Below are 14,327 nucleotides of genomic sequence, written 5' to 3'. Positions count from 1 at the left end.
ACCCTCAAGGTAAGGTTCACCTCCGCTCCCATCCTCCAGATGCCTGACGTGGACCGGCAATTCATTGTGGAGGTGGACGCCTCGGATGTGGGAGTTGGTGCTGTGATTTCTCAGTGGGCTGCGGAGGATAGGAAGCTCCATCCCTGTGCCTTTTTCTCACGTCGGTTGTCCCCCCTCTGAGTGCAATTACGACATAGGGAACCGAGAGCTGCTGGCTGTGAAGCTTGCCTTGGAGGAGTGGCGTCACTGGCTGGAGGGGTCCACCATTCCATTTCTCGTTTGGACCGATCCATAAGAACTTGGAGTACATCCACGGCCAAACGGTTGAACTCCAGGCAGTCCCGCTGGGCCCTGTTCTTCACCAGGTTTAATTTCACTCTGTCATACCGGCCTGGATCACGCAACACCAAGCCAGACGCCCTCTCCCGTCAATTCCAGAAGGATGACAACCCCTCCAAGGATCCTGTGTCGATTCTGCCAAGTCCCTGCATCGTAGCAGCTCTGACCTGGGCTGTTGAGGAACAGGTGCTGGAAGCTCTCCGTAACCAGCCCAGTCCCAGCACTTGCCCAGCTGACCGCCCTTTTTGTCCCCGAAAACCTAAGGTCCCAGGTCGTTCAGTGGGGACATGACTCCGCCTAGCTTGTCACCCTGGCTCCACCCGCACTTACAACCTGCTCGCCCAGAGGTTCTGGTGGCCCGCTCTGAGAAAGGATGTACGGGAATTCGTCCAAGCCTGCCCCATCTGCAACCAACACAAGTCGTCCTGCCAGCCCCCAGCCGGATTGCTGCAGCCCCTGCCTGTGCCCAGACGTCCCTGGTCTCACATCGCCCTTGACTTTGTCACGGGGCTGCCCCCTTCAAGGGGCAAGACCGTCATTCTCACCATAGTTGACCGATTCAGCAAGATGGCACACTTCATTTCCCCTCCCCAAGCTCCCAACCGCCAAGGAGACCGCCCAGGTGGTCCTGGAACACGTCTTCCGGATCCACGGACTGCCAAAGGATGTAGTTTCTGACCGTGGTCCACAATTCTCCTCCGCTTTTTGGAAGGAGTTCTGTCACCTGCTGGGAGCCACAGTCAGTCTGACTTCCGGATTCCATCCCCAATCCAATGGGCAGTCAGAGCGGGCAAATCAGGAGCTCGAGAAGGCACTGCGATGCATGACCTCACGCAACCCCCACTCCTGGTCGCAGCAATTGACATGGGTGGAGTACGCACACAATTCTCTGACCTGCTCTGCCATCGGTATGTCCCCCTTTCCAATGTGTTTATGGATACCAGCCTCCTCTATTTGCCAGTCAGGAAGGGGAGGTTACTTGCCCATCTGCACTTGCGTTTGCCCGTCGATGTCGCCGCACCTGGTCACAGGCCCGAGCCACACTTCTCAGATCCGTTGCCAGCTACACTACCGGGGCCAACCGTCGGAGAATCCCTGCTCCCACCTACCATGTTGGTCAAAGGGTGTGGTTGTCGTCAAGGAACCTGCCACTCAGGGTGGAGTCGCAGAAGTTGGCACCTCGGTTCATTGGCCCATTCCCTATCATAAGAGTGATTAGCCCAACTGCTGTCCGGCTCCAACTGCCTAATTCCATGAGGGTGCACCCCACTTTCCATGTGTCTAGGATTAAGCCCATTCATGAGAGTCCGCTGGTCCCTGCTGCGCCTTGTCCTCCTCCTCCACAGCTCGTCGATGGTGGTCTGGTTTACACCGTCCGCCGCCTGCTTCGGTCCAGACGGAGGGGTAGGGGTCTCCAGTACCTCATTGACTGGGAGGGCTATGGACCTGAGGAAAGGACCTGGGTGCCAGCTAGTCGGATTGTGGATAGGACTCTCATCACCGCCTTCCACCAACGGCATCCTGATCAACCTGCAATCCGTAGGGGCCGCCCCAGAGGGATCCCTAACCGTCCTGCCCGCTCGGCTTCCTGTCCTGTGCCTGATCCTGTCTCGGGACCTGTCCCATCTCCCGACCACGGCCCTCCGGCTTCCTCCGAGGATGAGGGCGTTCGCTCGGACCGTTCGGAGGAGTTCTAGCCCTCCTCCGGCTCCCCTCCTCCCGCCCGGCGTGGTGTTGCTCTTGGGACTTCTGGGGCCGTCCCTTGGGGGGGGGGTTCTGTCATGAGCCCTCTCACTCCACCGGGTTACCACCTTAATGTGTTTCCACTATCTTCCACTCTGCTCATCTCTCTCTCTCTACTCAGCCTAACTAGCTCCACCTGTCCCTGCTCTGCTCGGCTCTAATTACTCTGCCAGCTGCGCTGCATTACCCACTAACCTCTCCCAGTATTTAAAGGCCTGTCTTTCAGATCTCCTTTGTCAGATCGTCTGCAAAGCTCACACCCGGAACCTGTGTGCTCGCGCTTCTGGCTCACCCTGGTTTTGTGACCCCGGACCTGCCTGATTCTTGGATACTCTTCTGCCCCAGGAAAACCAGACCTGCTTTCTGCCATTACGACTCCTGACTACTCTTCGACCCCGGTAACTCTGACCAGCCTTCTGCCTTGCTACAACGTATTTGGATTTCCCTTGAACTGTACTTCTGCCTTGTTTCATCCGCCCGTTGTGTCTGTGTTTCCTCCCCCAGGACTTCTGGACCACCAACCACCGGCGTCATCGGACGCATCGCTGCCACTGGGGGGGGGCACAGACCCAGCACGTTGGACGGGATAACCCCTGGAGCCTTCACTCACTCCCTACTTCCCTTTTCCCTTAAGTTTTAATAAACTTTCTGGTGTGACGCAATTGTGGTCCTCTTGTCGTCTGTCTGAACCGTGACACTGCCAGATATCTTTCATGAGACTAAGTCACCCACTCTGGAAGGGCGATAGGGGAAGCAATGAGTTTGTAATCAAATAGCATTTGACTCAAGCTGTTTCACTGCTTTCCTGAAAAGAACCCCCCCACTAAAAAATGGTAGTGCTTCCTTTACATCACAATATTTCATGAAACAGCCTTGTGAGTACTTGATTACTTGATCAACTGGCTTCTCTTGCGAGGTGATTTTTCCAGGTGAGTAATTTCACAAGATAAGAAGTATTTTTTTCGGAGTTGGGGGAGTGGAGACGACAACACTATGTGTGGAACCAGATTGACACCTTCTCTTTTCATGTACAGTAACTCCTGGAATATTATCCTGCTCTTTTTCCCTGGGTTTTGAGGTGAGGAATATTCCTCCATTTTGGGCCCTGACCTCTAGACAGTCATCCACAATAAAACAGTAATTGGGGTTTTGCTCAATTAGACCTCCCCTAGCTCATCTCTCCCCTCCGCTAATTGTATTTTCTACCTTCCCTGGCTCTTCCATTGCTCTTTATCTACATGGTTCTTCACAGTACACATCCCTCCATCCAGTAGCATATCACACACGCACCCACGCTCACACACACACACATACTCTTGGATTGGCAGCTAATCCTATGTTTACTCATTTCCAGGCACTAAAACAATGTATCCACACAAATACAGCCATGAACTATCGCTTTAAACAGAGTTCACTCAAAAGTATTTCTGAATCTCTGTCCCTGCCTCTTCAGGGTTTTATTTGTCTCGGGTTTTTAGAATGAGTCATAGTGGGCTACAGACAGTGTAACTGGAAGGTGCCAGGACTCTTTGGTGATTAAAGCCACCCAGTATTTAATGACTGTGAATCAAGCCCAAGCTTTATTAAGCACAACATCCTCATCAACACTGGGCTACAGGGACGTCTGTGCCAGTATGTGCCAGCGCAGAGGGCCAACTCTGTTGGCTTTATGGGAAACAAAGGGAAGTTTATTGGATCTCAGATGCATTAATTAAGAATATTAGACTGAAGCACACGCTTTACACAATGTAGTAGTTCAGCTGTTTTTACCTGTTGGAGCTGTCAGGCAAACAGGCAGACAGGCAGACAGGCAGACAGACAGACAGACAGAGACAGGCAGGCAGGCAGACAGACAGGCTGTGAGAGAGAGAGACACGCATGCACACATACACACATGCACACAACCTCATTTAAAAACGGCTTTGACAGTGTGTGTGAGCTTGACTGTGTGTGTGCGTGTTTGTGTGTGTGTGTGTGTGTGTGTGCATGCTCAGGCAGTCTCGCTCTGATGAAACGTGTTGATGTCAGAGCTTGTCTGGCGTCTGTCATCTTGACTGGCCCAAGGGAGGGAGGGGTGGGGGGAGTGAAGGAGAGAGAGGGGGGGATGGAAGGGGAGATGACTGACAGACATTAGCCATGAGGGATGGGGCGTTGGTAGAGGTAAAGTAGAGGTAGAGGTAAAGCCCCTCCATTGATTAAATAACATTTCTGCCAGTCCTCTTTTGGGATGGAAGGAAGGGAGGAGGGAGAGAAGAAGGGAGGAGGGAGGGAGAGAAGGGAGGACGGAGAGAAGAAGGGAGGAGGGAGAGAAGAAGGGAGGAGGGAGAGAAGAAGGGAGGAGGGAGAGAAGAAGGGAGGAGGGAGGGAGAGAAGGGAGGACGGAGAGAAGAAGGGATGAGGGTTGTTGTGTCTCAATGATTCTTAGGCGCTCACCCTCTGTTATCCCCAGCCCACCACAACTCATTATTAATTCTGCTGTCAAAGCCAACACACACACACACACTCCTTGTCATTAGATTTCTGTTTTAAAGCTGATTTCCTGCAGTTCTACACATATTGCCATGGGGCAGAGAGGAACATTTGCAGTTTATAGCTAATATCATCCTATTCTACACATTTGCCAATGAGGCTGAGAGAATTTGGAATTTTTTAAGATTATTTCCTGCTATTCTACACATTTTGCCATGGGGCAGAGAGGAACATTTGCAGTTTATAGCTAATATCATCCTATTCTACACATTTTGCCATGAGGCTGAGAGAAAATGTTGCAGTTTTACAGCTAATTTCTTGTAATTCTATTTTTTTTTTTCATGGCTTAAGACGTGTTCATAGGCTATCTGGGGAGGGGGGTGGGTGGAATGCCAGTGGTATTGATCCACTTCATCTCCTTGGGCAGAGAGGAGGAGAGGATCCAGACTCGGTCTGCCAGTTAACTCACTCTGCATGAAGCTTGGAATGATACGAATATAGGCCACTGCTCAGTTATCCACCAAACAATTTAAAGAACTCTTTAAAGCAGTTAGGGCATTTTATGTGGAATGGAGAAAAAAGAAATACTGCCAAAATAAAGTCTGTTTATTTTGCAGATATGAGACGTCAGTGTCACTGTTTCTATCCAGATTGCAAAGCCATGTGACTTGTGGTATAGAAGGGGACGCACTACAACATTAACATCTTTACATGCTTACATTGTAAACATGTTGTTTACCTCCTAAACCACCCTCTTGTATTGTTTTTCATTTGTTCGCATCTAATGATATCCTGCCATTGCCTACTGTGCCTACTTTTATGTATGGTATGGTGTGTAACAAATGGTTGACTGCTGCCTTCACAGGACAGTTCTCCTTTGTAAAAGATACTTTTCATCTCAATGGGATCACCTGTAAAAAATATAATTAAACCATAGAAATAATCTAATAATCGAATCTATACTCTTAGAAAAGAAGGTGCTACCTAGAACCATAAAGGAGAACCCTCTGAAAAATAACTTTTTTCACATACAAAGTTCTACGTGGAACCTTTTCACCACTAACAGGTTCTAAGTAGACCCTTTTTCTCTGCCAAAGTGTTCTACCTGGAACCAAAAATGGTTCTGCTATGGGGACAAACGAAGAACCCTTTTTGCTAAGCTTGTAGTAGTTATTTTAATTCCATGAATTTCTATAAACTACTACACCCATTGTCCTATACTTTTTTCCTCTATCCCCCCAGGCTATGGAATAGGCCTACCGCAGAACTCCCCTCTGACCAACAATGTGTCAGAGTTCATCAGTCGCTACAAGTCAGACGGCTACATGGACATGCTGCACGACAAGTGGTACAAGGTGGTGCCCTGTGGGAAGAGGGTTTTTGCCGTCACCGAGGTGAGTGTCTGTCTGTCTGTGGCCTGGGCCCAGATCTGTTTGTGCAGACAGCACCGGCAGATCAGGGACCAGGCTAGTGTGGGTGTGGCGGAGTGGCGCCCCCTGTAGGCACTTCACATAGGTTGCAGACAGTTGATGGACATTGGGTTTGGCCATTCTGATACATCTGGACATGTCAAACTGGATGTTTGGCTCTGTTCTAAGATCCACACTAGCATACCACTTGAATGAAGCAATGTATTGGGCATGCATTCTAAGAGCTATGCAAGTCTGGGTTGCAGACATTCCTCAGACGGTCTGGAATCCATCAGTGTCAGATGTTTAGGGAAAATATTGATTGCTAGATTCGACCTCTGTGTGTGTCTATGATATCCTCTCAGGATTGTGTGTCATCCTAAATGTATCCTTTAACCTCATGCTCTTAGCTAGTATAGTACACCAACTCACACCTTGTGGTTAGAGTGTCCGCCCTGAGATTGGAAGGTTGGGAGTTTGATTCCCAGCCGAGTCATACCAAAGACTGTAGAAATGGGACCCAATGCGTCTCTGCTTGGCACTTAGCATTAAGTAGATATATGGGGGTAAGGCCCTGCGATAGACTAGTGTCCTGTTCAGGGGGTGTACTTGTACATCAAGCTGCCTCACGCTACAGAAACAGGAGATAGGCTCTTGCTCCTATGAGCTGTTACTGCTTGCACAAGGCTACTTAGCCGTTCCGGATTGCTCAGCAAGGCTGCTTACTTACTTAGCTGGTATAACTGCCCTGGCCCAATGGCTTTCTTAGTATAGACATGTGTTTATATACATTATTGGCTGTTACTGACTCATTAACTGGTTGTTTGAATCATATTAAGCTAGTGTTATTATTGTTGCTGCCCTGTTACTGGGGCAACCATCTGGTCCCATCAGCATGACGATGGGGGCTGTTTACCTATTTCTTCCCGTTCCCCAGACAGACAGACAGCAACTGAGGACTCTGGGATTGCTTTTCTAATACCAACACCACATCAGCTAGCACTGATTTGTGGTCTTCACAGACCCATTGAAGAGAGAGTGTGTGGAGAGAGAGGCAGTGTGTGTGTGACTGTAAGGTTATGTATGACTGTGAGGTTGTGTGTATTTGCGTGCGTACCTGCATGCGCATGCCTGCCGGTGTGCGAGTTCAGGATGGGGAAAACGGTGCTAGAGCGAGACGAGCAGTGATCCTAGCCATCTGTGCAGAAACATCAAAGTAATTCCCAGTCTTGTCATTACCTAATTATCAAATTATCATCCGAACTTTGGGGAGTGACTGAGGGATGGATGGTAGAACACGGATGTTTCCCACATCGCAACATCTCCCGTTCGTCTCGACTGAGCTGCACACGACACGACTGACAATAACGTTTATTCTGTTAGCACGGCTAAGGAAAGATTTTTGGTTGTTCCCCTTTTCTTATTGATTTGCCCCTGGTGACACTCCTTTGAACTGTGATGTCATACGTTTTGATGTATTTTTTTTGTCGTCGTGTACCTGGCCATGTCGACCCCTCAAAAGATGCTCAAATTTATATTTGGGAATGTAAAAATATACGCTTTTGACAGAATCACATGGCAGACTGTCATTTTCAAGCTGCCTTGGATCAATGTAAGAAACTCAGTAGAAAAACCACCCTACAAACCACACATCTAGGCTATATCTTTCAGTTTCTCTATATCCTTCGCAGTTTCATCTTTCACAGTTTAATTTAGGTCTTTCCCAGTTTCATCTTTCACAGTTTAATTTATATCTTTCACAGTTTCTTCTTTCATAGTTTCATCTTTCACAGTTTCATCTATATCTTTCACAGTTTCATCTTTCACAGTTTTATTTATATATTTTACAGTTTAATGCGTTTCACAGTTTCACTATTTTACTATAATTTGAAGGAGGTAGAGCATTACCATGGCCTGCATTATTCCTAATTTCCATTCCAAATCCTTCTGCTCACACGGATTCGGAGGGGGAAGGCTGAGGGACAGGGGAGTGGGGAGGGGAACAGGGGGGAGATGAGCTACGGCTGCCCAGAAACAATATGGCGGAGGACGGGTCCACTCTTAAACACAGTCGACAGGCTAACACCATCCATACTCGGGCCCTAAGTGCTAATAGGATGAGTCATTCCCCCTGCATACCAAACACTACTGGATCAGGGAGAGGGAGAGGGAGGGAGAAGGATGGAGGGAGAAGGTAGAGTGGAGAGGGGGAGGGAGAGAGAAGGATGGGGGAGAGAGGGGCAGGAGAGACCGATGGATGGGGGAGAGGGAGTGAATGAAGTGGGTAAGAAGAAGAGGGAGAGATCTATAATGGTGAGGTGGAGGGAGAGAGAAAGAAAGAAAGGGAGCAGAGTGGTAGAGAGAGAGAATGAGAAAGAGGGAGCAGAGTGGCACGAGGCTGAGGCTGGCAGCTCCCTTTCTTGGCCGAGTCCCAGAATGAAATGGGAGGAGGGACGGAGTGAAGGATGGCGGGAGAGATGGAAGGAGGGATGGAAGGAGGGATGAGGTGGGCCTTGACTGCACCCCTGGGGTTCACTGTGTCAGCACTTCTGAAACAAGCCTGCCATCGTCTACCTCTCCCTTTGTCAATCTCTTCCTCCCTCCCTCTCTCCCTCTTTCTCTCCCTCTCTCACACCTACGTCCAAACCTCTACAGATACGATCAGAGTGAGAGGCAGGAGGTCGGCATTCGGTTTAGAACATTTCCTCTGAAAGGTTTTCTCTCCTTTTCGGGAAAGTGTCAAACAGTGTTGGACAATGCAGCTACATAAACACTGAGCATACAAAACATTAAGAACACCTGCTCTTTCCATGATAGACTGACCAGGTAAATCGAGGTGAAAGCTATGATCATGTATCAAGAATGGTCCACCACCCAAAGGACATCCAGCCAACTTGACACAACTGTGGGAAGCATTGGAGTCAACATGGGCCAACATCCATGTGGACGCTTTCGACACCTTGTAGAGTCTATGCCCCAAAGAATTGAGACTGTTCTGAGGGCAAAAGTGGGAGGTGCAACTCAATATTAGGAAGGTATTCCTAATGTTTGGTATACTCAGCGTATACTGTATATATACAGCACATCCCCAACAACTCATGTTGTTAGACCTTAACAGGCTAGATGTACTGTAATATAAAACTATGGAGGTGTACTGTACCATAAAACGACTGTATTGTATTGCTGTATGGGCTGGCAGGCAGGCCCACCATAAGTATACTCAGACAGGATGCTCACTGCGCGTCTCAAGCACACACTGTCTCAAGCACACATTGTCCTAACTAAAAGGCGCTGCATGGTCAATCCGAGGTCTGCATTGGCCGTGCAGCATTTACAGTGATAGGGCCTCTGCAGGGCATTCATATTTTGTTTTGCTTCGTGGAGCAGCGCAGAGCTGTTGAGTAGAGCTGTTGTGAAGGAAGTTGTCAAGGAAGTGAGTTTGTGTTTATACAGGACCTCCCGCCCCCACCTAGCGTCAACCGATCATGTCAATGCGGAGCTATACGGAGCCCTCCGCATTGTTAAAACATTTGGGAGGCGCACAGCGATGCGGTACAGAGCTCGATTTGGCCTCTGCATGCCTCCGGAGGCTCCGCAATTGCGTCACACCCCCCATACAGCGCCTCCGACCACATTTTCAGATCAAGCATAAATTGGCTATTAGGCTAAATGCCCTCTAAGCACTGCTGCAATTCAAAAGGGGCCTCTGCAGCAGCCCACAGGGTAGAAACTAATCATACAGGGTAAAATAGAGCAGAGTAGAATAGAAGTGTAGGCTTATAGAAATACAATGAGAACACAAAGTAGAATAAACTAGAACCAAATAGAATATCAGGAAACAGATCAATAAGAATATTCCCGAAGGCAGCCCATGGCATGGAGGTTGGAAACCTTCATGGGACAGAGATCAGGCATGTGTTGCTCAGTGGGCTCACTGCTCAGGTCTCTAATGGGAACACAGCATCATCTATTTCAGTGAGTGAAAGCTGGGATCCTCCTCTTTTTAATAGACCCCATCAAACTCTGTTTTCACACGCGATTGCATAGCCTATAGAAATGTTACACAATGACTGGGCTTATAGGAACACTTAGTTCATTCCACGCATCAAAAAGCTGTTTGAGGACCTGGCTCTCGCTGCGCGACAGGGGATATTCAAATTCAATCATGAAGTGTTAGATTTGATTTTCGATTTGATTTGCATTGATGTCAGAGTGATTAGAGGGACAATAGAGCGCTGAGTAACAGGCCATTAGCAACTTGAGGGCCGTTAGCAAGTTTGGTAGGCTACTAACGACCATCAATGCCATTCATTTGCGGAGCGCAATTCTGGAGAGGCCTACCAACTGGGCACAGCCGTCAATTCAACGTCTATTCCACGTTGGTTCAACGTAATTTTATTGAAATTATGTTGAAACAACGTTGATTCAACTAGTGTGTGCCCAGTGGGTAGGTACCGTGACTTAATGGATCATGACCGCCGGTGTAGCGGTATTACGATCATCGTAATAGCCCTAGCCGCCATGCTTTCTACATTCTATTTAGTTCTCCTACGCAGGACCCCTCCAGGCCACTCTAGGGGCCGACAGATGCCTCTTGATGTCAAAATAACTGCATGTCTATGGACAATCTCTGTCTGAATCAAGATGAATAGAAACTGCCCCCTAGAGGCGAAAACAGGGAGTGTCAGTGCAGAATAATATATATGCCATTTCGCTTTTATCCAAAGCGACTTAGTCATATGTGCATACATTTTATGAATGGGTGGCCCCTGGAATCGAACCCACAACCCTGGCATTGCAAGCGCCATGCTCTACCAACTGAGCCATACAGGACCGAAAAATATTTGAGACCTGAAATGATGCTCATTATCCATTAGATTGAGATCTAATGACAAGGTTCTCAGGGACCGATCAGCATCATTCCAAGGACTGGCTCCAGTCCATGGACCGGAGGTTGACAAACAATTGACTATATTGTTAACCCCTGTGTTACGTGTATTAACCCTGTCCAAGTAACTGAACTGTCCCCTTCCCCCACATCCACAGACTCTCCAGATGGGCATCCGTCACTTTTCAGGGCTGTTTGTGCTGCTGTGTGTGGGAGTGGCCACATCGCTGCTCACCCTGGCTGGGGAGCACGCCTTCTACCACATGGTCCTGCCCCGCATCCGACGACGACAAAAGTACAAGTACTGGCTCCACACCAGCCAGGTGAGATGGAGGGAGGGAGTGTGTGAGTGAACCAAAGGAGAGTGTGTGTGTGTGTGTGTGTGTGCATGTACGTGTGTTTGCAAGAGAAAAAAACAGAGAAAGTGTGTGTTTAAATGACAGCATGTCTGTATCAATACAATATCCTTTCACAGTAAGCCAGTGCCTTAAGAACCCTCCTCCTGTTTCTGCCTCAGGCTTCAGACTTTTTCATAGTTTCTTTCATTGGCCTTTTTAAAGTGCTCTTTTTTTGCTCTCCCTGGCATATGTTTTACGAACTCTATATCTAAAAGCACTTAAACGTCACATATCCGCCGTGAATTCAATATTAACAAGCCGTTATTGCTTGTTAAAGGTTGTTTATGGTGTAGGTTTCTCATGCTCTTGGATAAAGACTGTCATTGGGACTGTATATCACCTTGGCTGTCATTTGAAAACATAAAGGCAACACCGCCACCTGCTGTTGACTTAGAGAGCCACTATTTGGGAAACCCAGTCCAAGTTGAGTACTGACAATTCAAATCTGCCTGGCTTAAGTACCCGGAGGTCTCCTAAGCTCCTTCCCCAATGGAGGATTATTAACGAGAGGGGGAAAGTAATTACAATTTCTAAGATGGTGTCGATTCTGCACGTTTTGAATAAAACAGTGTGGAGCTTTTCTCCCTCCCTCCCCCCACCCATATCCCTTGCCTGTCAGTGTAACTATAGCCCCATTTATTCTGCAGAAAATCCACCGAGCCCTGAACCAGACCTATGAGGACGTGAAGAAGAAGCAGGGCACCAACACAGAGAAAAGGTGACAAAATGGCTGCCATTATGGAGACATTTTTTTTTTTTACGTTCCTTGTCCTTTCCTCCATGATCAGTGATATGACAAGTAGAATCAATATGGCCCTTTTACCCATCAGTGGTAATGAGGGAAAGGAGAGGAGGCAGTTGTATTACTGAGATACAGATTTAAAGCAAGCTAACACACTGGTAGGGGTTGATTTCGCACCAGACCAGTGTCTTTCTTTTTTTACTGACACAAGCCTTTTATCTCCCAGTAGCTGCAGCATCCAGAAGAATCAGCAGCCCCAGCCTCCCCCTGACCCCCCTCTCTCCGGGACATCGGCCAAGTGGAACAACGAGAACAGCAGGGACGCCGCCGCTGCAGCCGCTAAGGACAACAAGCGCGTCCACTTCAACCTGGAGACCCTCAACAGCCGCCGCCTTCTAGCCCGGACCATGGCCAAGCCTGAAGGGGGGAGAGGGGGGGAAGCTACCCCCGGGGCTAACCAGGCAACACGTGTCTGCGCGAATGGAGGCTTCGGGACTTCCTTTGCCAGCCTGGTGCTCTCCCTCCCCTCCTCCTCTTCTTCATCCATCCCTTCTTCATCTTCCTCCTCGGGCGTTCCTCCAAGGCCAGGGGAGCTACAAGAGCTACAGGAGAAGATCGACCTGATCCGGGATCAGCTAAGGATGGCTCTGGCCAGGAGGGCTGAGCTGCAGACTTCTCTGGCCAAGGAGAAGGCCGCCTGCTCTGCACATATAGTGCCAGGAACGCCCCCCGTGGTTTTAGCTGCTGCATCCCTCCCCACCTCCACCAAAACCACCTCGTCCCTCCCCTCCACCCGATGTGCCACCACGACAGACCCTGTCCTCAAGGCCCTGCCCACAGTCTGCACAGCCCCTGCCAGACACACCAACGAGAAGAGGTGATGTCCCCTAGTGTTTGGACACAGACCAACCAATGTTGTAGTAAGGGGTTAAAAGGGGAGGGGTTTGTTGAAAGCAGCTGGATTCCCTTGGTTTGGATGTATCCTCTTCCTTTGAGCCCGATGCCGTAGCATGGGAGCTCTTTCCCTGGACACCAACCTTTCAACATTTTGCTACTGGGTGATAGATGAAAGAGCTTCCAGGGCACTGAGAATTCCTTGTGCTCTCCGGTGCCCAACTGCCTCATATGGCTGGTAAAATGTGTGTGCAACCTCAGGCCTACTTGAATACAGTATATCGTACCAGCATGCCCCCATAACCGAGCCCCACTGGCGCTGCATCTGTTCTGTGAACTGAGCCATTGACTTTCTAGCGCTCTCTCTCCTCTGCCACAGGACCCAAAATGGCTGCCACCCACCCGCAACCTTTTTCCAGCCTGTTGATTTTAGTGGTGGGGCTCATAAACGGTGTGGGGGTAACTGAATTTTATTAACGTGACAGCAACCTGAAACAATCTGTGCTATGTGGAGTCCACAGACTCTGCCGAGGAATCAGGAGTGGTGTGTTTATGTTTTGTTTATTTCCTTTGAGATCCAAATCGAATATTGTTCACTGGCCTTGATTAACATGTTTTTCAAGAATAAAGTCTGATGGAAGTGTTGGTTGTGAATAAGGTTGAAATGTGAATCCTTGTCAAGTGTACTTTGTGTGGTCTGTATTTTTACCTTTCAGGTACTGATGGGGAAATTGGGGTGTTTAACCTCATAGAAATGCTGGAGTATTTCAGTGATAGAATAACAGGTAGTAGGCCTGTTTAATGTCTGGCAGTGTATAGAGAGCAATAGTACTGGCGTCTTTTTGTAGGCATGGTTGGTTGAAAAAGCCTATGGGAAAATTGAGTTTTTGTAGGGTTTTTCCCTGGTAAACGCAGGCTTAGGAGATCTTATACGTTTTGTTCTATGAGAATCACTTTGTGAATTTTTAAGAATTTATGCAATCAAAAAGCACATAAAAGGCTTCATAATCCATAAAGGTCATGTTGACTGACGGATTATCTCAGAACAAAACGTCAGAACAAAGATCTAAGCCTGCGTTAACCTTATTTTCTGCATTTATCACAACCTTATTCTTTCCCCATAGGAACAGCTGACTGAACCAGAGGCAACTCATTACCGGTTTTTAGGACTACAAGCTGGCGAACTCTATACACATGAACTCTTTCTAAACATGTATTCACATTTAAACAGGGTGTAATTTCTCCTTTATGATATAGGATCCTTTTTGTCAATCAGGGGTGTCCCCATAAACATGCTCCAAATATGGATGTGACATGACATCCATGTGACAGTATTTGGAATGTCAACGTACAATACCCAGGAAGTTCCTATTTTATGTGACCAATAAAATGTGATTTGATTTTACAAGGGAGGTCTCCTGACCTCAATGGGACTTCCTAGATAA

The 14,327-nt window shown here is 48.3% G+C and overlaps 1 protein-coding gene across 1 annotated transcript in view; it reads left to right on the top strand.

Moving 5' to 3' along the window:
* The window catches only part of LOC121532926 (glutamate receptor ionotropic, NMDA 3B), a 118,930-nt gene extending 104,675 nt beyond the window's left edge, over positions 1-14,255 (top strand). The window contains exons 6-9 of the mRNA XM_041838715.1: positions 5,794-5,945; positions 11,007-11,171; positions 11,894-11,964; positions 12,218-14,255. Of these exons, the coding sequence (XP_041694649.1) occupies positions 5,794-5,945; positions 11,007-11,171; positions 11,894-11,964; positions 12,218-12,869 (1,040 nt within the window). The 3' untranslated portion in view covers positions 12,870-14,255. The remainder of the gene's footprint in view (positions 1-5,793; positions 5,946-11,006; positions 11,172-11,893; positions 11,965-12,217) is intronic.
* Positions 14,256-14,327: the final 72 nt, after the last annotated feature.

This window comes from Coregonus clupeaformis, chromosome 20 (assembly GCF_020615455.1).
Source record: "Coregonus clupeaformis isolate EN_2021a chromosome 20, ASM2061545v1, whole genome shotgun sequence".
NCBI classification, from domain to species: domain Eukaryota; kingdom Metazoa; phylum Chordata; class Actinopteri; order Salmoniformes; family Salmonidae; genus Coregonus; species Coregonus clupeaformis.
The sequence above is the reverse complement of the archived record's forward strand: the minus strand, read 5'-3'. Positions and strand labels throughout refer to the sequence as shown.